At 43.7% G+C, this 25124-nt stretch overlaps 1 protein-coding gene across 3 annotated transcripts in view; it reads left to right on the top strand.

Moving 5' to 3' along the window:
• The window catches only part of OSBP2 (oxysterol binding protein 2), a 377818-nt gene that overhangs the window by 156499 nt on the left and 196195 nt on the right, over positions 1–25124 (top strand). Inside the window, exon 1 of one of the 3 annotated variants that reach the window (XM_077291748.1) lies at positions 16495–16857. The exons of the other annotated variants lie outside the window; for them this stretch is intronic. Within the exon in view, the coding sequence (XP_077147863.1) occupies positions 16779–16857 (79 nt within the window). The 5' untranslated portion in view covers positions 16495–16778. Of the gene's footprint in view, positions 1–16494; positions 16858–25124 lie in introns of those variants that run through there. 3 annotated transcript variants of the gene reach the window in all.

Raw genomic sequence — 25124 nt, 5'->3', positions numbered from 1 at the left:
TCACCAGGAGTGGACAACCCACCAACATCACTCCAAGAACAAGACATAAAATAGTTTTCAAGGTCACAAAGTAACCCAAGGTAACTTTTAAGGCCTCTCTCAGATTAGCAGTTGTTTCATGAACATTAAAATTAGTAAAAGGGGTTGTCCCATGAACAAAGTACATTTTAATTAATTCCGATTGTCCCTATTTTGAAGTGAGGAATGGACTAAAATTTCTACAAACTGATGGGCAGGACTAATCAACAATTACCAGAATCATTAAAATGCAGTTATTACTGCACAAGGATCACACCAGATTCTGAAATCAAAGGTTCACATATTTTTGGCACTCAGACATGTGACATTGTATCTTCTTCTTTATTTACAAAATGACAAAGTCAAATATTTTTGACTCATTTGTTGGATTTGGTTTTCTTTTGATACTTGTAGTAGGACTTGAGTGAAAAGACCTGTAAAAGGTGTCCTGGCAATGTGACATTAGCAACAGATCCTTTCAGTCCTGTCATTTGTAAGGTACGGCCACCGAGGATCACACATGATTTTTTTCTGCACTGATACGGTGCAGACACGGCTGTCAGTCATTGTGCCCGCTTATGCTTACAGTCACTGCTCACTGTGTACTGTGTGGTGATCGTAGCCGCATCTGCAAACCTTTATGACCGGAAATGATAATTATTCCAAAATCTATTGATTACAATCAACTTTTATTCATGGAAAAATCTCTTTAAATACATTTGAGTGTCGCGTTTTTTATTACTTGTAATATGTAATATCCTGCACCTGAAACTGCAAATGTCGTTCTCTCTGGAGTAGCCAGCATGGTATACCAGAATTATTTTCCTTAATAATTTTATGGATCTTGTTATATTAATATGTCTCAAAATGCTTTTTCACTGGAGTGCAGTATTCAATGAGTGTAAGGCAGGAGAAAGATGAGGACGTCTGCAATATTCATGACAAATGAATTACAGTTGCAGTCTTTGGATAAAAGCTTTAAAAGGGAAAACCCCACTGATCGTGAAAGGGGTCAGGGAATTTGAGTGTTTCACTGCCCAGTATGAATGATGCATGGTTGTTCCATGATTTCCTTGTATGAAATCAAGAGACAAGAAAATAATTAATAGGAACCATCACTTCATGTGGAAAAATGGCAAATATCTAGAAAAAGCCTAAAATGGACTGTGTAGTTATGTGACACCTGTGTAAAGATACAAATGGGATACATGTTGACCTCTTACCTTCATCTAATTAGTTGAATAATCACAGGAGAAGGTAATTAAATAAGCACTCCCATCTATATTTTGTTTTATTATATGTGTCTCTATGTGCATGTAATTCAGTGTGAGTGATTAATATACAACCCCTGGCACTAAAACATCCTTTCAATTGATGGGATAAGAAAAGTGTCCAAAATATCAACATAAACTTGTGCATTTATTGAAGATGTAATGACAGCCATCTCCCCAGTGCCTTTACCTGACATGCAGCCCCATATCATCCAAGGTGTGATCACTCCTTTTTAGATGCAGACTAATGAGCAGATCTAATTTGATGCAGGTGTTAGTTTTGGTTATGAAAATTTACAGGGTGATTCCATCATTTTTTCCTCAGAATTGAGTGATTCCATAATTTTTCCCCTATGCTTGGTTAAAAAAAGAAACCATTACTGACTACCACATTTTTTACCTTGATTTCTTTTAGTGTTTCTTAAAGCCAGAAAGTTGCCATTTGAAATGACTTTAGTTTTGCGCCCTGCTGTGATCTGCTTTTTTTCTACAAAATTAAACAGATGAATGAACATCCTCCAAGGCCGGTGATTCCATCATTTTTACCAGGGGCTGTACTCCCCTACCTCTGCTCTCTCCGGTGTTCAGCGCCGCTCTTCTCAGTGACGTGACCCATCTGCAGACTGTTTTGGTCACACTGTGCTCTGTGTGAACCAGAAGTGGCTTTTACAATGTAAGCCATTAGAGCATCAGAACGAGGCCCCATAGACTTTTATTGTAAAAGAGACTTCCGTCTCACACATAGAATGGCCCGGAGAGTGTGAAGCGCAGTGACGTCACTGAGAAGAGGAGAAGAGCGGCGCTGAACACCGGAGACAGCAGCAGTAGGTGAGTATATTACATGCACATATAGATTTAATTAAAAAAATAGATATGGGAGGGCTTCTCTAATAATACTCAACAAGTAATTGCCAGGAGAGTCACTATTTGAGGACAGTCCTAATAGCCTGGGTATTAATTCTATGTGATGCCAGATGTTATATCACTCACAATGGTCTTGAATAGCTGATGAAGAGTCGTCTCCGTGGAAAGTTTTCTACAACTAATTGCACTTTTCTATCTTTCTTCAGCAGAACAGTTGTTATAAATAGCTAAAACATTTCTTATGAAGGCTGATATTTCAGGCATAAAAAGCTTCAAAGTATATCACAAACTCGATTGTAGTTGTGCTGGATATGCTTTCAATTATGGGCAATATCATCTTTTCAAAGAAAACGATTTTGTAAAGTTGCTCAAGAAGTGAATGAAATTGAACAAGCATTATTCATCTGAAAATTTTACATTTTCCTTGGTTTTTGCCTAGACTTTCAGCTTGTTTCATACCCTGTATGTATTGATTGCTTATGATGCCATTTATCTACTCGCTTTTTATGACATCGTGACAACCTGCGTTGTCAAACTTGCCTAAATCTTTATTGAAAATCTATTGCAAAACTCTCAATTTTATAAAGTGTGTCATTTACTAGTGCCATACACAATGGCAGATGAGGTTATAGGGTCTAAACCTGTTTTGTTAAATGCTGACTGAAAATAATTTTATGCATATACTACCATTTTAACTATGCCAACTTGGGGAGCAGAAGGTTGTATGGTAATTCTAATTGAACTAGTGAAGATAAAAAGGTACAATAAAATTCATGGTGATGCTTACAACAAACAATATTAGATGTTCGGGTTGTTTTTTTTTTTTTTAAGCAGTAATTTATAAACTTTCCCACAAAGTCTTAAATTCTAAAAAGTTGAAACTTTAATAATAATTAGTAATCAGTAAATTATATAATAGTTAAATCAAAATATATTTGTTTTAATTTTTTTGTGGTGTTTTGAATTTTTATATGACTTTCCAACATTTGTCACTTTATCACTAGCTGGTAGAGCAGTCACCATAAGCTGGTATTTTCTGTCCCGTAGGTCACTCCGCTGCTTTGCTATGTACACAGTACAAAACACCAAGATATTGATTTGCCAAAATGCTTAAATATATGTGTAATATTTTAAGTTGTAATATCACTGTATTATGCTTGTAACTTTGAGGTTCATAGCGCACATTTTGTGTACAATTGCACTGAAATTGTGTGAGCCCACCAGCCACAACAAGCGACCAGACTAAGAAGCATCCCTACACATTGTCCCTGTATAACAGTAGACTAAACTCTCTCTTTGATACCTAGATTTTCAAAATAATTTCAGCATTATTTTAAAATAATTAAAACTAGCCTTGGACAGTGGAGGGAATGCAAAAGGAAGATAGAGGCAGTCATCACCCCGAAATGTAGAATACGAAAAACTTTGTTAACCAATAAACCTTTACAAACCAGTTCAAATAAGCACATGAAATGCAATGGAAAACAACATAAAAATCCAGCAACAATCTGCAATAGATATATACAGATATGGAATACTTTAATATGCCTGTGAGTTGTGGACACTCCCGAAAGCAGACAGAAGAAAAATTGATGCCTTTGAACTTTTGATGCTGGAGAAGACTTCTTCCAACTCCATGGACATCTAGGATCACCAACAACTATATTCTTGATCATATAAACCAGAGTTGTTCCTGGAAGGCAAGAGCACCAGACACAAGCTGACCTGTTTTGGACATGTGATGAGGGTAAATTCATTCATTCCTTTTCATAGAAAAGGAGATGCTACTCAGATTGGGAAACAGGAGATCAAAGGCCTACTGGCTGGCTACTACCATGAATGACACTGGCATTAACGCAAAGCAATAGAAAGAAGCCATGGCATGACGAGTGATGGCCTGCAGAGTATCCGGACACAACTGAATGAATAGAATCAGAGTCTTTTAATAATTCTAAATTACATGGTTTGCATATTTATTGTTTACCATTTTATAACTGTGAGGTTCTTAGTGCACATTTTGACCAAATTGTCTGAGCCCATCTGTCATAACCATGTTTGCATTTTACATATTATACCCAGAAATATAAGAAAAATAAAAATAAAATAACATTTTTTTCTTTTCTTTTTTTGGGCAAAAGTAGCACAACTCTTGTCCATAGCATGGCTCATTAGGCCAACAAACATTAGAGCCTCAGAACAATTAGCTCCCAATAGAATACGATGTGTATTGCAATTCATTGAACAATATTAGTCCACCGGCATCACATTTGCTATGTGGATCATATAAAATATTCACAATCCCTTTATGAATGAATGTCTTATTCAACCAAGTATCATCCATTTCGATTACATAGAATACAAATCATTTTGTCGTTCCTTGTGATGAAAGGACATTTCTGCTATTGGTATTCATTGCCATCCCTCTTGATGTGCGGTGAGTAACCTCGGAATACATTATATGCTGAAGAAAAGTTAAATGTAGCAAAGTGTTTTGAAGGAAATCTGTTAGGAGCAGACATTCATCCCGCAGCTCTCATATCGCAGTGTCGAAATGATCTTGTACAGTTTTTCACTTAAAATGAGAATTTGTCATCTTAGCAAATTATTGAAGATGCATGTTATCTCCAATATCTGCCGACATTGCATGTCGGGTCACCCAACATACAGTAACTACACAATAGTAATGAAAAATAATGATGAAGCCTGTGAGCCCGCTCCATACCCCCGCTCCCAACTTGTGCCGTACATCTGCAGCGGATTTAGAGAAGGAGTTAAATGGTCACAGTTGTTTCAACAAAGTTATCATAAATCAATAGTACACGTGAATATAACAACTTTTGCAAAATATCTTATTAATGAAATATAATCCCATAAGTGTGACTTCACCACCCCTTCATCTGGTATCAATCAGAAAGCCCGGTGCATCTTCGAAAAAATGAAAAGTGTAGATTTATCACCACCACATAGTGTGACGTTTTGGCTCAACAATGAGCCATTCTCATTTTTTCATTTTTCAAAGGCCATGGTGCTGTTGTCGTTTTTCCTTTTTTTTTATTGTTAACAAAATATGATCCTTTCTCCGCATATGGGCCACTTGTTCCTCTTCCCCCTCCCTCCTGATAGCATCATCCACTCTGAAAAATGGCTCACACTCATCTTTGTTCAAAGCAAGACAGACCAGCATAATACTGTAGGTAGGTGTCAGCTTAAACAGTTTATTAAACACTATAGACATGGAAGGGGTAGGAGGATGGGTAAAACTCAGCAGTGTCAATCTAGTGTTAAACTACATTTTGTAAGGAATGCACCATTAGTCGGGATGGATCAATAGAAGTGACGACACAGCATTTCTTCGTAATTATGCCAGACGTAAATTCAGTAGGCCCAGAATCATAAACTGTCTTCTTGTAGGACGACTATTTACCTCTAATATCAGCTCCTACACTTTATTTTCTGTTATCTTTGCAAAACAGTAATGTCACCACTGAAAATGTTTGCTGATATGTTGATAACATACATTGTCCATGACACTGTGACTCCTGTTCCCAATTTTCCTCTTTAACATTTATTATTGATCTTTGACCCATCCAACAGTATCTGCTTCTGATTGACTGTATTGTTGTGTCTGGCTCCCAATGAAGTAATTTTGTCTATTAATCGGATGCATACAGGGGTCTTGTATAAATTACTTGAATAATTTCCACTTGCAATAATTCCCAAGATGCACATTAGGCTATTATCCCGTGCATCTAAATGGATTTGCCATTGTTATAGAAGAGGAAATCGTTAAGCTTCCTGCTGGCTTGTATAATGTGTCATGGTGAGCATATGCCCAAAACTAACACCTGCCCTGTGTCCACCTGCAGATATGTCTTTACTTACAGTGGGAAAACTACTGGGATGGATAATGAAATCATAGCTGTTCCATATTACCCTCTTAATCGTACATTTGGGCTGCCATTACTACAGAATAACCACCTAAAATAACTCGCAGATCATTGCATTTTCTAGTCATCTCAGACTGCTGCAGTTTTGGCTCAGCTTTACTATGTTTATTCTGGGCATGGGATAAGAAGCTAGAACCACACCAAAGCACTGCCAGCTTCACTTCCTTCTCATTAATTGAACATTTGCTCGGTTTCTTAAGACTTTTTTTATTTGGCTGCTAATTAGCTTTAATAATATAGAATTAAATTAATATACAGGGTGGGCCATTTCTATGCATACACCTAAATAAAATGGGAATGGTTGGTGATATCAACTTCCTGTTTGTGGCACATTAGTATATGGGAGGGGGGAAATTTTTCAAGATGGGTGGTGACCGTGGCTGCCATTTTGAAGTCGGCCATTTTGGATCCAACTTTATTTTTTCCAATGGGAAGAGGTTCACGTGACACATCAAACTTACTGAAAATTTCACAAGAAAAACAATGGTGTGCTTGGTTTTAACGTAGCTTTATTCTTTCATGAGTTAAGTTTATGACCACTTATAAAATGTGTTCAAAGTGCTGCCCATTGTGTTGGATTGTCAATGCAACCCTCTTCTCCCACTCTTGACACACTGATAACACCACAGAAGAAATGCTAGTCTAATGGGGTCAGATTCCTTGTAGGAATGCTCGGACTTAACACCCTTAAAGTGGTGGTGCACCATCTTGCTGGAAAAACTCAGGGAACATGCCATCTTCAGTGCATAAAGAGGGCAACACATCATCAAGTAGCAATTTCAGATATCCAGTGGCACTGAGGTTTCCATTGATGAAGAATGGCCCCACTATCTTTGTACCCCATATACCACACCATACCATCAATTATGGGTGTCAGGTCCGGGCATTCATATATGAACAGTTTCCTGGAAAGTGGATTGGTCATCATGGGCTGGTTGAATGGCCACCAAGGTCTCCCGATCTGACCCCATTAGACTTTTATCTTTGGGGTCATCTGAAGGCAATTGTCTATGCTGTGAAGATACGAGATGTGCAGCATCTGAAACAACAGATACTGGAAACTTGTTCTAGCATTTTTTCTGCGTTGTTTCTATCAGTGTGTCAAGAGTGGGAGAAGAGGGTTGCATTAACAATCCAACACAATGGGCAGCACCTTGAACACATTTTATAAGTGGTCATAGACTTGTAAATAACTCATGAAAGAATAAAGCTATGTTAAAACCAAGCTCATCATTGTTTTTCTTGTGAAATTCTCAATACATGTGTTGTTTCAAATGACCCTCTTCCCATTGAAAAAAATAAAGTTGGATCCAAAATGGCCGACTTCAAAATGGCAGCCATGGTCACCACCCATCTTGAAAAGTTTATCCCCTCCCATATACTATTGTGCCACTAACAGACAGTTGATATCACCAACCATTCCCATTTTATTTAGGTGTATACATATAAATGGCCCACCCTGTATTCTTAGACTGCTATAGAAGACACAAGAAAAATTATCTTCATGGGTAGACGTTCTCCATTAGGTCATTCAGGCTATGCCTCAGGGTTTGCAATGAATGTAGTGAAGTTTGTCCTGACGTCTACATTAAGAATTGTTCTCCAGACATGTCCATATTATGGTTAAAAGTAGAAAAATCCAAGGCCCTGGAATTATCCCTCAGAAATATTCCTTATTGATCATGTCATATTGAATTGACTGTAGTGGAACAGCCTAGTGCTGGGCACTGCTACCTTAGGAGGACATGGAGGAAAGTTCTGGTAGATATATAGTTTATTGTAAGATATATATACACTCACCGGCCACTTTATTAGGTACACCATGCTAGTAACGGGTTGGACCCCCTTTTGCCTTCAGAACTGCCTCAATTCTTCATGGCATAGATTCAACAAGGTGCTGGAAGCATTCCTCAGAGATTTTGGTCCATATTGACATGATGGCATCACACAGTTGCCGCAGATTTGTCGGCTGCACATCCCAAAGATGCTTCCATACAAGGCAGGATGGATCCATGCTTTCATGTTGTTTACGCCAAATTCTGACCCTACCATCCGAATGTCGCAGCAGAAATCGAGACTCATCAGACCAAGCAACGTTTTTCCAATCTTCTACTGTCCAATTTCGATGAGCTTGTACAAATTGTAGCGTCAGTTTCCTGTTCTTAGCTGAAAGGAGTGGTACCCGGTGTGGTCTTCTGCTGCTGTAGCCCATCTGCCTCAAAGTTCGACGCACTGTGCATTCAGAGATGCTCTTAGGCCTACCTTGGTTGTAACGGGTGGCGATTTGAGTCACTGTTGCCTTTCTATCAGCTCGAACCAGTCTGCCCATTCTCCTCTGACCTCTGGCATCAACAAGGCATTTCCGCCCACAGAACTGCCGCTCACTGGATTTTTTTTCTTTTTCGGACCATTCTCTGTAAACCCTAGAGATGGTTGTGCGTGAAAATCCCAGTAGATCAGCAGTTTCTGAAATACTCAGACCAGCCCTTCTGGCACCAACAACCATGCCACGTTCAAAGGCACTCAAATCACCTTTCTTCCCCATACTGATGCTCGGTTTGAACTGCAGGAGATTGTCTTGACCATGTCTACATGCCTAAATGCACTGAGTTGCCGCCATGTGATTGGCTGATTAGAAATTAAGTGTTAACAAGAAGTTGGACAGGTGTACCTAATAAAGTGGCCAGTGAGTGTATATATATATATATATACACTCACCGGCCACTTTATTAGGTACACCATGCTAGTAACGGGTTGGACCCCTTTTGCCTTCAGAACTGCCTCAATTCTTCGTGGCATAGATTCAACAAGGTGCTGGAAGCATTCCTCAGAGATTTTGGTCCATATTGACATGATGGCATCACACAGTTGCCGCAGATTTGTCGGCTGCACATCCCAAAGATGCTCCATACAAGGCAGGATGGATCCATGCTTTCATGTTGTTTACGCCAAATTCTGACCCTACCATCCGAATGTCGCAGCAGAAATCGAGACTCATCAGACCAAGCAACGTTTTTCCAATCTTCTACTGTCCAATTTCGATGAGCTTGTACAAATTGTAGCCTCAGTTTCCTCTTAGCTGAAAGGAGTGGTACCCGGTGTGGTCTTCTGCTGCTGTAGCCCATCTGCCTCAAAGTTCGACGCACTGTGCGTTCAGAGATGCTCTTAGGCCTACCTTGGTTGTAACGGGTGGCGATTTGAGTCACTGTTGCCTTTCTATCAGCTCGAACCAGTCTGCCCATTCTCCTCTGACCTCTGGCATCAACAAGGCATTTCCGCCCACAGAACTGCCGCTCACTGGATTTTTTTTCTTTTTCGGACCATTCTCTGTAAACCCTAGAGATGGTTGTGCGTGAAAATCCCAGTAGATCAGCAGTTTCTGAAATACTCAGACCAGCCCTTCTGGCACCAACAACCATGCCACGTTCAAAGGCACTCAAATCACCTTTCTTCCCCATACTGATGCTCGGTTTGAACTGCAGGAGATTGTCTTGACCATGTCTACATGCCTAAATGCACTGAGTTGCCGCCATGTGATTGGCTGATTAGAAATTAAGTGTTAACAAGAAGTTGGACAGGTGTACCTAATAAAGTGGCCAGTGAGTGTATATATATAGTATATATACACACATACATGCGTTTCAGTGCAGAATATGCACCTTCTTCAGCTCAATATAATATAGGCTAGCACAATCATATAAGAAGTGACGAAGAACTTAGAACGAAGACAGTTATTGGTATTTGATAAAAAACACATTGGGTGATACTGAAATGAGATTCAATGTGATTACCTACGAAAATGTAGGAAAATGCAGTCACTGACATGAAGAACTCTGTCCAGTAAATATTAATGACAAAAAAAAATATGGTTGGCAATGTGGATATCCATATAAAATGGGAAAAAAGCCCCACATCAAGAAAGAGAATATTGCAAAAGTCAACAGACATAATCATTGTGAGACTGACACATTTTGTGTGTTGTATTAAACGTGTTAAGCCCATTGGGCGTAAGATATTGCAATTTAAAAATCCCAAAGGATTCTTGGGTATTATGTAAATTTCCTGCATCTTCGACCACTGGGTGGCTTTCCTTTCAATTGTTCCTATGGGTTTATTCTTTATACAGTTTTCGGCACTTTTCACACTGAATTTAAGTAATCATGTTTGTGTATATTTTACTATACCGGAAGAAGATTCACATTCTGTACCAAAACACGTTGTTTTATATATATATATATATATATATATATATATATATATATATATATATATATATATTTTTATTTATTTTTTTACAATAAACTTGATTTTCACTGACGCTGCTCTTGTAGCAGCTCATTCACCAGTGGTTCTCAGCCTGGACGGTCACATCTTGGCACCATCCAGGTTGAAAACGAATTATCCCCCAGACATGGATTACGGCGTGGGACAGAATGTCCGACAGTTGAGGGATATGGTTGTTTTTTTATTTTTGTGTTATTACAGGAGTATGAGGGCTTCAGTGGAATTAGGCATTGGGTGAGTATAACTGTGTTTGTTATCTATATATAAAAACGAGTGTATGTGTGTATCGACGATGATGCCATAATGGTTGCCATGGCGACGATGATATCATAAAGGTTGCCATGGCGAAGATGATAGGTTGCAATGGTGACGGTTGTGTTGTAATGGTTGTCATGACGATGATGTCATAATAGGTTGCAATGGTGACGGGTATGTCATAATGGTTGCCATGGTGACGATGATGTAATAATAGGTTGCCATGGCGACAATTATATCAGAATGGTTGCCATGGCAAAGATGATGTCATAATGGGTATATGAGCACGGAACTATGCGATGGAGGATGTGTGATGGGTATATGGGCACGAGACTATGGGATGGAGGATATGTATGATGGGAATAAGGGCACTGGACTATGGGATGGATATGGGCACGGGACTATGGGATGGAGGATATGTATGATGGGTATATGGGCATGGGACTATGGGATGGAGGATGTGTATGATGGGTATATGGGCATGGGACTATGGGATGGAGGATGTGTATGATGGGTATATGGGCACGGGACTGTGGGATGGAGGATGTGTATGATGGGTATATGGGCACAGGACTGTGGGATGGAGGATATGTATGATGGGTATATGGGCACCGTACTATGAGATGGAGGACATATATGATGGGTATATGGGCACGGGACTATGGGATGGAGGATAATCATTATAATTTGTTATAGTTATAACTAACCACAGTTAGTTACTATGCCCGGGCAATGCCGGGCTCTTCAGCTACTTTTTAAATAAAAATGGAAAAGTGTGTTTTGTTTTATTTCAAATAAAAGACTTTATTCTGTCTGTGTCTTTATTTATCATACAACTATAGGATTAGTAATGGAGAGGTGTCTTATAGACACCTCTCCATTACTAAGCCATGGGCTTGATGTCACCTGAAAATACAAAGGTGACATCAACCCCACAAATATGAACCCCACTTGCCACCGCTACAGGGCAAGTGGAAAGAGCCTTGCAAAGCACCAGAATTGGTGCATCTAATATATGTGCCTTTTCAGAGCAGCTGTAGACTGCTATTTGTAGGCTGGGGGGGTCAATATTCATGGCCGCTTACAAGCCTGAGAATACCAACCTCCAGCTATGAGCTTTAGTAAGGCTGGTTGTCAAAAATGGGGGGGACTACACACCATTTTTTAAAATTATTTATTTAAATAATTAATAAAAACAGCTTAGGAACCCCTCTATTCTTGATAACCAACCTTGCTGAAGCTGACAGCTGAGGGTTGCAGCCCCCAGCTGTGAGTTTTGCCTGGCTGGTTATAGAAAATAGAGGGGAACCATGCCATTTTTTTCATTTATTTATTTACAGCGCAGGCAGCAGCTAATGACTACCCCCATCAGCCGCTCCTGCTGTCACTGTTATATGCAGCAGCAGGGGCAGGCTGATGGAAGTAATAGTCCCATCAGGTGCCACCTGCTGTCTCTTATCACTTAAATGTAACTCTCATCATTCTCCTCTGCTTGCGCTGATCGCTGATCAGCTGTCATGTGCCCCTAGCAGCTGCGAGTGGAATCTCGATCCACCTGAAGCTGTTAACATGTTAAATACTACTGTCAATCTCCTACAGCGGCATTTAACATAGCTGTGCCGAAAGCGTGTCACTAATCCCGCCCATCAGCGCCCCTGTCACATGATCGCGGGGTTGCCGATGGGTTGGCTTGACAACCCATGGTCTGCAGGAGACCATTGTTGTTGTCATTGACACCGCTATGCGCGCAGCCCAGTGGCTGGGGGTGAATGTACTGGTAAGTTATGTTCCCACAATGACTTTTTGATGTTGCTGATTTTCTGCTGCATTTCATCACCTATTATGTAAATTAGATCACTTTTTTGTCTCTTTTTGGTATGTCATGTTTAAAATAAAGCTGCTTTGTTTTTGATACTTCCTGGTATTTGGCTTTGACAAAACTTTATTGATAGTGATGTGCTGATTATATACATTTTTAATGTTTGTCTGTAATGAAAATGCCCTAAAAATGCATACTGATGGAAAATATGGACACATGGATGACACACTGATGGTAAAAACGGACACACTGATGGTAAAAATAGACACGTGGATGACACACTGATGGTAAATACGGACACACGGATGATACACTGGTGGAAAACATGGACACATGGATGACACACTGATGGTAAAAACGGACACACTGATGGTAAATACGGACACACAGATGACACACTGGTGGAAAACATGGACACACAGATGGCAAATACAGACACATTGATGGTAAATACGGACACACGGATGACACACTGGTGGAAAACATGGACACACGAATGACACACTGATGGTAAATACGGACACACGGATGACACACTGATGAAAAACACTGACGCACGGATGACACACTGATGGAAAACATTGACGCACGGATGACACAGATTGTAAAAACGGACACATTGATGGAAAACACTGACACACGGATGACTCACTGATGGTAAATACAGACACACAGATGACACTGATGGAAAACACTGACACCAGTAAGTTTTTCACGTAAGTGTTTTATACAGTTGTGTGAAGGAGGCCTGCGGCTGTGTGCCACGATAAGTTTTTGGTAAGTTTTTGGCACTAAGTATTTTCTCTGTGTCAAAAACGCAGCAACTTTCAGTTCCAATAAAGTGGATGGGATTCTAGAAACCTCCTGCCCACTGTACCTAAACTGACCAGCGACCGCGAGTTTCAAATCTGCAACATCTCAATTTCTCTTGCGAGTATGCGGAGTTTTCTGTGCAGATTTTCTCCATAGACTTATATTAGATGTGGAAAATCTACAGGTAAAAAGTGCACATGCGTTTTTTTTTGTGTGTTTTCAAAGTATGTGCACATGACTATATCAATAAAGTTTAGCAAAGCCAAATACCAGGAAGTATCAAGAACAAAGCAGCTTTATTTAAAACCTGACATACCAACAAGAGACAAAAAAATAACAGCACCAAAAAGGCATGTAAAATAAATGCAAGTAACCTAACGTACATAATAGCTGTATAAAATCTGCAACATCAAAAGCTCATGGTGGGAGCGTATACTTGGGATCTATAATATAACGCTGGGAGCGTCACTCTGTCCGAAGCCTCTATAGACTGCGCAAGCGCACGCGCCGGCGCGGTCTAGACCCCACAGAGCGACGCTCCCAGGAGATCGCGGTATGCTTAAACACTGAACGCACACCGCGATCTCCAACGGAGAAGCAGGGACCGCCAGGAGGGTAAGTATGATATATTTACCTGTCCCGTTCCTCCGTTGCGCGCTGCTCCTCCGACCTCCGGTCCACATCCTCTGCCTGTGACGTTCACAGTTCAGAGGGCGCGATGACGCGCTTAATGCGCGCCGCCCCCTGACTGAACAGTCACAGCCAGAGGACCCGGAAGACAGACTGGCGCGCAGCGCTGGATCAGGCCCAGGTAACTATAGCAAGTGCCGGGGGCCTGAGCTAGCGGCGACTCCGGCACCTGACCCCCACAGCGCGCCGGTGTCCCCGCCTGCTCAGGCCCCCAGCACCGCCGCGCACAGCCTGAGCCACCGCACCCAGCACAGCCTGAGCCACCGCACCCAGCACAGCCTGAGCCACCGCACCCAGCACAGCCTGAGCCACCGCACCCAGCACAGCCTGAGCCACCGCACCCAGCACAGCCTGAGCCACCGCACCCAGCACAGCCTGAGCCACCGCACCCAGCACAGCCACGCACAGCCGCCGCACCCAGCACAGCCGCCGCACCCAGCACAGCCACGCACAGCCGCCGCACCCAGCACAGCCACTGCACCCAGCACAGCCACGCACAGCCACGCACACCCACCCACCGCCACGCACAGCCGCCCGCACCCAGCACAGCCGCCTGCACTCAGCACAGCCACGCACAGCCGCCGCACCCAGCACAGCCGCCGCACCCAGCACAGCCACGCACAGCCGCCGCACCCAGCACAGCCACTGCACCCAGCACAGCCACCCACAGCCACGCACAGCCGCCTGCACTCAGCACCACCACGCACAGCCGCCCACACCCAGCACAGCCGCCCACAGCCACGCACAGCCGCCTGCACTCAGCACCGCCACGCACAGCCGCCCGCACTCAGCACCGCCACGCACAGCCGCCCACGCACAGCACAGCCACATACAGCTGCCGCACCCAGCATAGCCACGCACAGCCACCGCATCCAGCACAGCCGCCGCACCCAGCACAGCCGCCGCACCCAGCATAGCCGCCCACATCGAGCACAGCCGCCCGCACCCAGCACAGCCACGCACAGCCGCCCGCACTCAGCACCGCCACGCACAGCTGCCCGCACTCAGCACCCCCAGGCACAGCCGCCCACGCACAGCACAGCCACATACAGCCGCCCGCACTTAGGCTACGTTCACATTTGCGTTGTGCGCCGCAGCGTCGGCGCCGCAACGCACAACGCAAACAAAAACGCGGCAAAATGCATGCACAACGCTGCGTTTTGCGCCGCATGCGTCCTTTTTTCTATTGATTTTGGACGCAGCAAAAATGCAACTTGCTGCGTCCTCTGCGCCCGGACGCGTGCGCCGCAGTGACGCATGCGGCGCAAAACGCAAGTGCACGGCATGTCCATGCGCCCCCATGTTAAATATAGGGGCGCATGACGCATGCGGCGCCGCTGCGGTGCCCGACGCTGCGGCGCGGACCGCAAATGTGAACGTAGCCTTAGCACAGCCGCCCGCACTGATGGGGGCGCAGGATGGAGCAGCACATGATAGGGTGGAGCAGCACATGACAGGATGGGGGCGCAGGATGGAGCTGCACAGCCACCGCACCCAGCACAGCCACCGCACCCAGCACAGCCGCCGCACCCAGCACAGCCACCGCACCTAGCACAGCTGCCCGCAGCCACGCACAGCCGCCTGCACTCAGTACCGCCACGCACAGCCGCCCACAACTCCGCACAGCCGCCCGCACTCAGCACCGCCACGCACAGCCGCCCGCACTCAGCACCGCCACGCACAGCCGCCCGCACCCAGCACCGCCACGCACAGCCGCCCGCACCCAGCACAGCCACGCAGCCGCCCGCACCCAGCACAGCCACGCACAGCGCCCGAACCCAGCACAGCCACGCACAGCACCCGAACCCAGCACAGCCACGCCCAGCCGCCCGAACCCAGCACAGCCACATACAGCCGCCCGCACTCAGCACAGCCGCCCGCACTGATGGGGGCGCAGGATGGAGCAGCACATGATAGGATGGGGGCGCCGGATGGGAGCACATGACAGGATGGGGATGCAGGGTGGAGCAGCACATGACAGGATGGGGATGCAGGATGGAGCAGCACATGACAGGGTGGGGGCGCAGGATGGAGCAGCACATGACAGGGTGGGGGCGCAGGATGGAGCAGCACATGACAGGATGGGAGAGCAAGATGGGAGCAGCACATACCAGGATGGAGACCATATACCAATATAAATGCTCGCCACCCGGGCGTAGAACGGGTTCAATAGCTAGTGTATTTATATTGGTAATATGAGATAGTTTGAACCTTTTTATAGTACAATTTTAATGGAAGAGAAACACCACAAAAACAAAAAAACAATCATGACAAATGGGATGATAATAAATCTGCAGAAGCCATCAAGACAATGTAGGGTAAAATCTTGTGGCTGGCGTTGTGTCCCTGTGTAACGCTTGCTCTGTGGAGACCTCCCATTTATATACACGTTATTATATGATTGTTGTGTTATATCACATAGTAACCTGCCGGGTGATCTATCCTTATGTTTCTACAGTATTTGTGTGCATATTCTCCTGCACGGTGCTTGCAGCAGACCTGTTCTCTAGTCTAGAGCTCTCCATCTCGTCCTGCTCCATCCAGATGTGTGGCTTGGCTCCCAGCACGTCGGGGGTTAAACGTTGCCTTGGCCGCTGCTGCATGCTGGTGGTTCCCGGTAACTTCCATGGCTGTGCTGCATTGATAAGAGCATGTGGCAGGAATCTCCTGGCTGCTGCAGCAGCTCTCGGTGCAGCTCGGTGACTGCGGACGCCATGCTCACACATTCGTTTTGTTTCATTGTTTTTTAGACATTCTTCTTCTTCGCCTTAATGTTAACGTGACTTATTCTGCTGCAGCCACGAGCTTCCTGAGGGAATGAAGGGCAGGGGCTGCTGGGAGTCGCCATCCGCTCGTTCCTTCTGCAACACCGGCTGTCTGAATAAGTACAAGAAGGGTTAGTGGCTCCCCGTCCTGCTGACGCAGGCTCTGCACCTCAGCGATGTCCTGCGGGTATTGTTATTGCATGATTGACTCCGACCATGCATGCATGTGTCTGTGCTCCCATGTTCTCCTTCGGACACACTGGCTGACTATGCAGCAGGCTCGGCTTCACTGCCTCCGAGCTGTCATGTGGTACCGTGCAATCTGGAGGCGAGGGGGAAGCCGTGTGCACCTCTGCAGGTGGAGGGGGATTTGCGCCATGACGAGGCGGTATGATTCACTCTACAAATTTTACGTCAGGAGACTAAAAGCATCCATTTTGTTTCTCAATAACGGAGGCAGAATTGTGAGGTTTAAGATCAGCAAATGTACAGGACGGTTATGACATTTTAATTCTGCTTGACTGCCATCTTTTCAGCCTCTTGCCATTATCCAGTATGTATTGGGGAAAATGGCACAGAAATGGGAGGTCATCCTCAATGTCATGAGATACTGATTGTGATTATGGAGATGTAAAGGAGAACTCCGGCATCATTAGTCCTGTGCGTGCGCCTGCAGCCACAATGTAACATTATATATGGTATAGGCAGAATGACAGCTGCCCATGCTACATTGTCCAGCAGATCACAATCACAACGACAGAAGTACTTTTATCCCACAATTCCCACTTTCCGGCGGCTCATAGATGTTGAGATCTCCGCACTTCTTGACACTCTTTAGGCCACGTTCACACGTTGAGTGTTTTAGCTCAGTGTAAGCCAAAACTAGGAGTGGAAAAGTATAATAGAAACACGTCACCACTTCTGTATTTTTCACCCACTCTTGATTTTTGGCTTACAAATACTGAAATAAAATACTAAATACTCACCGTGTGCACGTGGCCTTAGTCATGCCATGATCTGATCTGCCCTCCCTACACATGAATACTAAAGGAAACGCCAAGGGGTAGTACTGTTTGGGATTATGACATCACATCATGTAGATAATGAGGTTTCTTGCACTGATGGAAGCAGGTAGTGAGAGATCTAAAAGGTCTCCACCATGGAAGCATAGATAAGTCAGGTTCGGTAGGGTGGGAGATTTTAGTTTGTTTAGTTTTCATTTGGGACCTTTCTTTGATTTGCAGCAAAAAAAATACAAATTTGTGTTTTTTTTTGTCTTTTTTTTAATAACTCCAACCTGCCTAAAGGCCTCATTTCCTTATGCTTGTTTAACCATGGAAGTGAAAAAATTGTACCAGTGTCATCAGTTTGGGGCATCCATGTGTCATCCGTATGTATGTTTTTCCATTAGTATATCATCCATGTGTCCATTTTTCCATCAGTGTGTCCTTTTTTCCATCAATGTACCATCCGTATGTCTGTTTTTCCATCAATGTGCCATCAGTTTTTTTTCATGGGTAAATTACAAAGCTTCTCCTATCCTTTGCAATATCAAACACCCATGGCACAAGGACAGTACACTCCTGCCATCTGTGTGCTGTACCTGTTTTTCATGGATCCTTAGACTTGTATTTTCCCTTTTCATTCGGAATACTGGAAAAAACAAACATGTCTCTGTAATTTTTGTCATGTTAAACATGGACATGTGAATAGCAAAATACAGCTGCATCTCACAACATTAGAATATCATCAAAAAGTTAATTTATTTCAATTCTTCAATACAAAAAGTGACACTCATAGCTGAGGTGCTGCTGAGGTGTTATGGAAGCCCAGGTTGCTTTGATAGCAGCCTTCAGCTCGTCTGCATTGTTGGGTCTGATGTCTCTCATCTTCCTCTTGACAATACCCCGTCAATTATCTATGGGGTTAAGGTCAGGCGAGTTTGCTGGCCAATCAAGCACAGTGATACAGTTGTTTATAAACCACGTATTAGTACTTTTGGCAGTGTTGACAGGTGCCGAGTCCTGCTGGAGAATTAAATTTCCATCTCCAAAAAGCTTGTCAGCAGAGGGAAGCATGAAGTGCTCTAAAATTTCCTGGTAGACGGCTGCGCTGACTTTGGTGTTGATAAAACACAGTGGACCTACACCAGCAGATGACATGGCTCCCAAAACCATCACTGATTGTGGAAACGTCACATTAGACCTCAAGCAGCTTGGATTGTCGCCCCTCCACTCTTCCTCCAGACTCTGGGACCTTGATTTCCAAATGAAATGCAAAATTTACTTTTATCTGAAAACACCTTGGACCACTGAGCAACAGTCCAGTTCTTCTTCTCCTTGACCCAGGTAAGACGCTTCTGGCATTGTCTGTTGGTCATGAGTGGCTTGACACAAGGAATGCGACACTTGTAGCCCATGTCCTGGATACGTCTGTGTGTGGTGGCTCTTGAAGCAATGACTCCAGCAGCAGTCCACTCCTTGTGAATCTCCTCCAAATTTTTGAATGGCCTTTTCTTAATAATCCTATCAAGGCTGCAGTTATTCCGGTTGGTTGTGCACCTTTTTTTACCACACTTTTTCCTTCCACTCCACTTTCCATTAATATGCTTGGATACAGCACTCTGTGAACAGCCAGCTTCTTTAGCAATGACCTTTTGTGGCTTACCCTCCTTGTGGAGTGTGTCAATGACTGCCATCTGGACATTGTCAAGTCAGCAGTCTTCCCCAAGGAGTATACTGAAACAGACTAAGGGACCTTTTTAAATGCTTAGGAAGCCTTTGCAGGTGATTTTTGTTAATTATTCTAATTTACTGAGATAATGGCTTTGGGGTTTTCATTGGTTGTAAGCCATAATCATCAACATTAACAGAAATAAACACTTGAAATAGATCACTCTGTAATGACTCTATATAATATATGAGATTCACTTTTTGTATTGAAGAACTGAAATAAATAAACTTTTTGATGATATTATAATTTTGTGAGAAGCTCCTGTAGATTATAATGGGAACATGTTTCCGTGAAAAAATTGGAACTCGTATGTGGAACATGGACGTGTGAATGAGGCCTAATCGCGTTTGTACTAGACAACCCCTTATCATTGGTCCCAGGGTACTGGGCGAAGTGAGAAAAATCTATACTTACCTTCCAGACTGGTGCCGCTGCTCTGCTCTTAGCTGGGTCCACCACTGGTCTGGGGATACTCTGTAAATTAAGTCACGTGACCACTGCAGGCAATCAGTGGTCTCTGATCAGCAGCACTTACTGTTTTGTCCAAACTAAAGAAACACTGTTCTTCCTCTTTGACAAAACTGTCAATGCATCACAATGGCCGCATAACATTAATAACATGACAGGACTAAGAGTGGAGCAACGGCATCATCTCGGAGGTAAGTATAGATCTATTATCTTTCCTCAGGACCACAGGGTCATTCATAAGGGGTAGTGGACATCCCCTTTACTTTGGGGTGAGTTAACACCGTAGAGTTGCAATGCTCTTACTACATGTTTATACAGAAATTACAGTACATAACTGATGTAAAAACTTGAAAAATATGCAGTTTCCCCTACTTTTCAATATGTCTAAATGTTGGGGGAAAAACAACTACAGGAAACGTCACTTTTCCCACAATCTTGTAGAACATTCTTAACAGAATGTCCTCTGGCTAAGGAATGCATTGCTTATTTATTTTGCTTTGTTATACAGCGCCATCATAATTCCGCAGCGCTTTACAGACATTATCACTGTCCCCATTGGGGCTCACAATCTAACTTCTCTATCAGTATATCTTTGGACCATGGGAGCAAACATGCTCAAACATACAAACTCCTTGTATTTGTTGTCCTTGATAGGATTTGAACCCAGGACCCCAGCACTGCAAAGCAACAGTACTAACCACTGAGCCAACTTATATTCTTTAAAGGGAAGCTGCTATCAGTTTATTGATGGAACGGGCAGCATGAAACCCCAACAGGGTCCTTCATTAGAGAGTGATCTAATACCGACATAAAAAGTTTTATTGTTCAGAGTCTTCTCTCTTCTTTGGGCAATGAACTTACTGACATGTAGTACATCACTGAGGTTGTTGCCCACTGCAGGGAGAGGACTGCGCATGCGCCAGGTCGGGAGCACACAGCGCACCTGCTACATTCCAGTACAAATCACATTGACTGCTCTGACGGTCCAACCGTCCATCAGGGCCAATGGGGCAGGTTAGGTAGGGTTTAGTTGTATAGAGCTAGGAAAGATGCCAGCACTGGGACCAACCCACGAAACAGATAATGTGCAAAAGAGAAAAACTTGATTTTCTTTACATTAATAAATCAATAATTTTGTATAGGTTTACAAATGTCTTGAAGTTCTAAATCCAGAGCTGTAGAAAGATTAGAAGAGATAAACCATCTGACAGACTCTAAGATGGCTTGCACCCAGTCCAAAGCTCCAGTCACTATTCTGCAGCAATCCCCGTTTCTTCCATAGGAGTTTTCTCTTGTAATTTAGAATTCTGGGAAATGTAGTTTTTATCCAAAGCACTGTACAGTAATGTGATGTAGAAAATATGTCCTGATTGCTGTTCAGTTAAAGGGGTTATCCAGGACTATTTTATTGTTTTCTCCTGGAGTTAATACTGAAAGGCCAGTAGTTTATAAATGACCTGCTTCTTCTGCCTGGGGCAGGTGGGGAGCGACCAGACTGCTCCAGATTCTACTGCTTCAAAAGGATCAGCTCTTCATCTTCTGGGCTGTAAGGTCTAACAGGGCATGGCTGCCGACATTAAGCAGTGGGGAGCTGGCTGACAATCAGCTTGACATCCGCCATTCAAGCACCGTCAACAGAGCAGAGCGGAAGAGAAGAAGCTGCTCTGTCGATGTGCAGAATTGCCTGCAGGAGCAGTCTTTGACCACTGTGAGCTGGCAGAGATCTGCACTGGGGATAAGATGCAGGTAGTTAGCAACTACCTGCCTGGAAGTTTTTCCATCCAAAGAAAAACTAAAATAGTCCCAGATAAACCTTAGTGGGTATTTGTAAGGTCATGACTGACCAGAGGTTTGTTGAATGTTTCCAATGATAACCTACAGAATTTTGAATGCAGCTTTGAAGTCTGTAGATGAGTAGTAATGTAATGTACGGTAATTGTCCTTATAAAGTTGCTTAATTTTTCATGCAGATTATTCATAATATGCAAATTGTAAAATGGTACTAGAAAGTGAATATATTTAGTAAAAGGTTATGTACAATTCAGGCATGTATGAACAGGTTACTTGGAATGCAACCACATCTAATGATGATATGGAATTAGTCGACTAAAACTATTTATTTTCCCACCACAGAATGAAAGTGTAACTATAGGAATAGATATTTATTCAGGTATAGGATAACCCGTCACACAATCTTGTTATTGTCATTATCACTAACAGTATAATAATCACAATATCCCGTTCTATCTAGTTATCTCTCAGTTAAATGATTATTAGTGTCTTTCTGTCTTGGCTCAATGGGCATCACTCCCAATTATAGGCCCGTTACTGTAATATACACTTCTGATTATTATACTAGCACTAACGGGGGGGGGGGGGGGGGATCATCTGTATTTCCCGCTGGGCCGCAAGTCCTTCAAAGTTATTGAATTAGTGCCCTGCGTGTGTTCATCACACTGGCCACTCTTGGTCCCTTCTGAAGTGTGGCCCCGACCCACACCTTTTACCGTATGCCTGCACTGGAAGTAATGGCCCAGTTCACTCGCATCTCCTTGTCACCACAGCAGATGTCCGGCCTCATATAATGATCAGCGTCCGATCTTTGGTGCTTGACCTGCGGCGTCTGGATATCGGGTCTTGACTTGTGAAGACTGGGCTTCAGGTCTTGACTAACAGAGTGTGGGCCTTGGGTCTTGACGGGTGAAGTCTGGGCTTTGGTGGTTAACCAACGATGTTCCGATGCTCCTCTGCGTTCCGTCGTTCACTTATCCTCTCGGTCTCTCATGCTGGCGCCAACTGACTTTCTGCCCTACCACTCTGACCTTTTATATTTGATAACTGCGCCACTGCTACAACCTGACCTGGTTTCCCCTTCAAGTTTCTCCCTCCAGAAATGCTTCCACCATTTTTTACTGCCGCCCTACTCGGTTCGCTCCGCAGATGGGGACACTTGGTCGTGAGTGCCATAGAACATTGACGAACCACATATTTTGCTCCCCACTCCCTTACGCCTGTGTGAGAACACCCCCCTGGTTGTATACTTCATAAGGCTATACTCAGAATTGTAACCCTGATACTGCAGGGTCCATATAGGTGTGTCATTCCTTACTCTGTTCTAAGATGAGTAACTTGTGATGTCAGGCATTGTGAGTAATACAGAAGTTTTTTTTTTTACAAAGATGGTCATCTTGGGATAACTTGAACTAAGGGCTCTTTCACACTTCTGTGTCTCCAGGACGTGTGCTGACAGTTTTCACACGTACTGGAGACACGTACACACACATGTGCACATCAGTGTGTTTTCACAGACCGTGTGTCCGTGGGCAAAACACTCTGACATACCTGTTTTTTACCATGAGCATTGGCGGCAAGATGTCCTGCACACGGAGGACACACATGGATGTCGTCTGTGTGACATGCACCGGCGCCAGGGAAGAAGTGCTATAGTAAGCGCTGTTCCCTGGCACCGGGTGCTGAAGATGTTCTCCTCATTCACCCCTGCTCTGCCAGTGATCAGCGTGAGCAGGGAAGAATGAGGAGAGTTATATTCAAGTGATAACCATGACAGCAATGACATGCGACTATTACTCCTATCAGCCTACACCTCATGCGCGAATAACAGTGACAGCAGGAGCAGCTGATGGGAGTATTCATCAGCCAGCTCCTGCTCTATAAATAAATAATAAAAAAAAAAAATCAGGCATGTGTTCCCCCCTATTTTCTATAGCCAGACAAAACTCACAACTCACAGCTGAGGGCTGCAACCATCAGCTGTTAGCTTCAGCAAGGCTAGTTATCAAGAATAGAGGGGGCCCCATGCTTTTTTTTTTTAAATTTAAATAAAAAAGTTAAAAAAAACGACGTGAGGTCTCCTCAATTTTTGACAACCAGCCTTGCTAAAGCTGACAGCTGGGGGCTGGTATTCTCAGGCTGGTAAGGGACTCTTCCCACTTGCCCTGTAGCGGTGGCAAGTGGGGTTCATATTTGTGGGGTTGATGACACATTTGTATTGTCAGGTGACATCAAGCCCACGGCTTAGTAATGGAGAGGTGTCTATAAGACACCTATCCATTATTATTTCTATAGTTACATGGTAAATAAAGACACAGCCAGAATAAAGTCTTTTAAAACAAAATAAAACACAGTTTTCCATTTTTATTTGTAAACACAGTTATACTCACATAATGCCTAATGCCATTGAAGCCCTCGTTTTCTGCAATCAAAGTAAAATAAACAACAATATCCCTCACCTTTCTGTCATTCTGTCCCACGTTGTAATCCATGTCAGGGGGATAAATGTCATTGTTATCTCTTGAATACAATTCTCCCGTGCTTGCGCTGATTGCCGGTAGAGCAGAGGAGAATGATGAGAGCGTCTTCTGTCCCTGTCGCCGGGGTATAGCGCTTACTGTACCGCTTCTTCCCTGGCGCCTGTCCATGTGGTACTGATGCGGCACACGGTTGTCACACGTGTGCCTCATGTATTACACACATGGACACTGTCATCTCTGGTACCGCTTTTTTCCGGTACCGGAAATATCAGAATGTGTGAAACTGGCCTAAGAAGGAATGTAAGAAAGGACACATCTGTACACTGGTCGCATGGCTCTGACTTGTATTAAAAGGGAAGGTTCAAAATCCAAATTAATTCTCATCCTAAATCCTTATATATTGATTGCCATAAACTATTTTCTGATGTACTGCCATTAAAAATTCCCTTTTCCTCCCTATCTCCACTATCTGCTTTTTTTTTCCTTTTTGATGAAGCCTTGTTTGTGAATCACAGTGCATGCTGGGATACTCAAATGAAGCGTCTCAGGGTCGGAGGCTGCAGTCACTGGCACAGCATTTACCCCCTCACTGAAATAAAGCGTCATCAGTGACGCTCGTATCAGGGTCAGTGCTAGTCCCTGCACGATGTGCACAATGACAGTGTGCTTTATCACCTGCTGAGACCAACAGTGAGTGTCAGAATACACAGCGTGCAGGGAACGGTGACGACTTTATAATTAAAGTATATTAGTAAATAGATTAGATTATGGCATTTAGGATAAAAATTAATTTGGACGTCAGACTAGAGGCGGACATATCATTGATGTAACCTGTGCTGCTGCACGAGGGGCCAAAAAGTGAGGGGCCCATTTCCATCTTCCAAGCAGGTGCTTTCCATCTCCCGAGTGATGTGAATTGGATGGTA

The sequence above is a fragment of the Ranitomeya variabilis genome, chromosome 1 (genome assembly GCF_051348905.1).
Source record: "Ranitomeya variabilis isolate aRanVar5 chromosome 1, aRanVar5.hap1, whole genome shotgun sequence".
Lineage (NCBI taxonomy): Eukaryota > Metazoa > Chordata > Amphibia > Anura > Dendrobatidae > Ranitomeya > Ranitomeya variabilis.
This window is presented reverse-complemented; position numbering and strand designations above follow the sequence as displayed.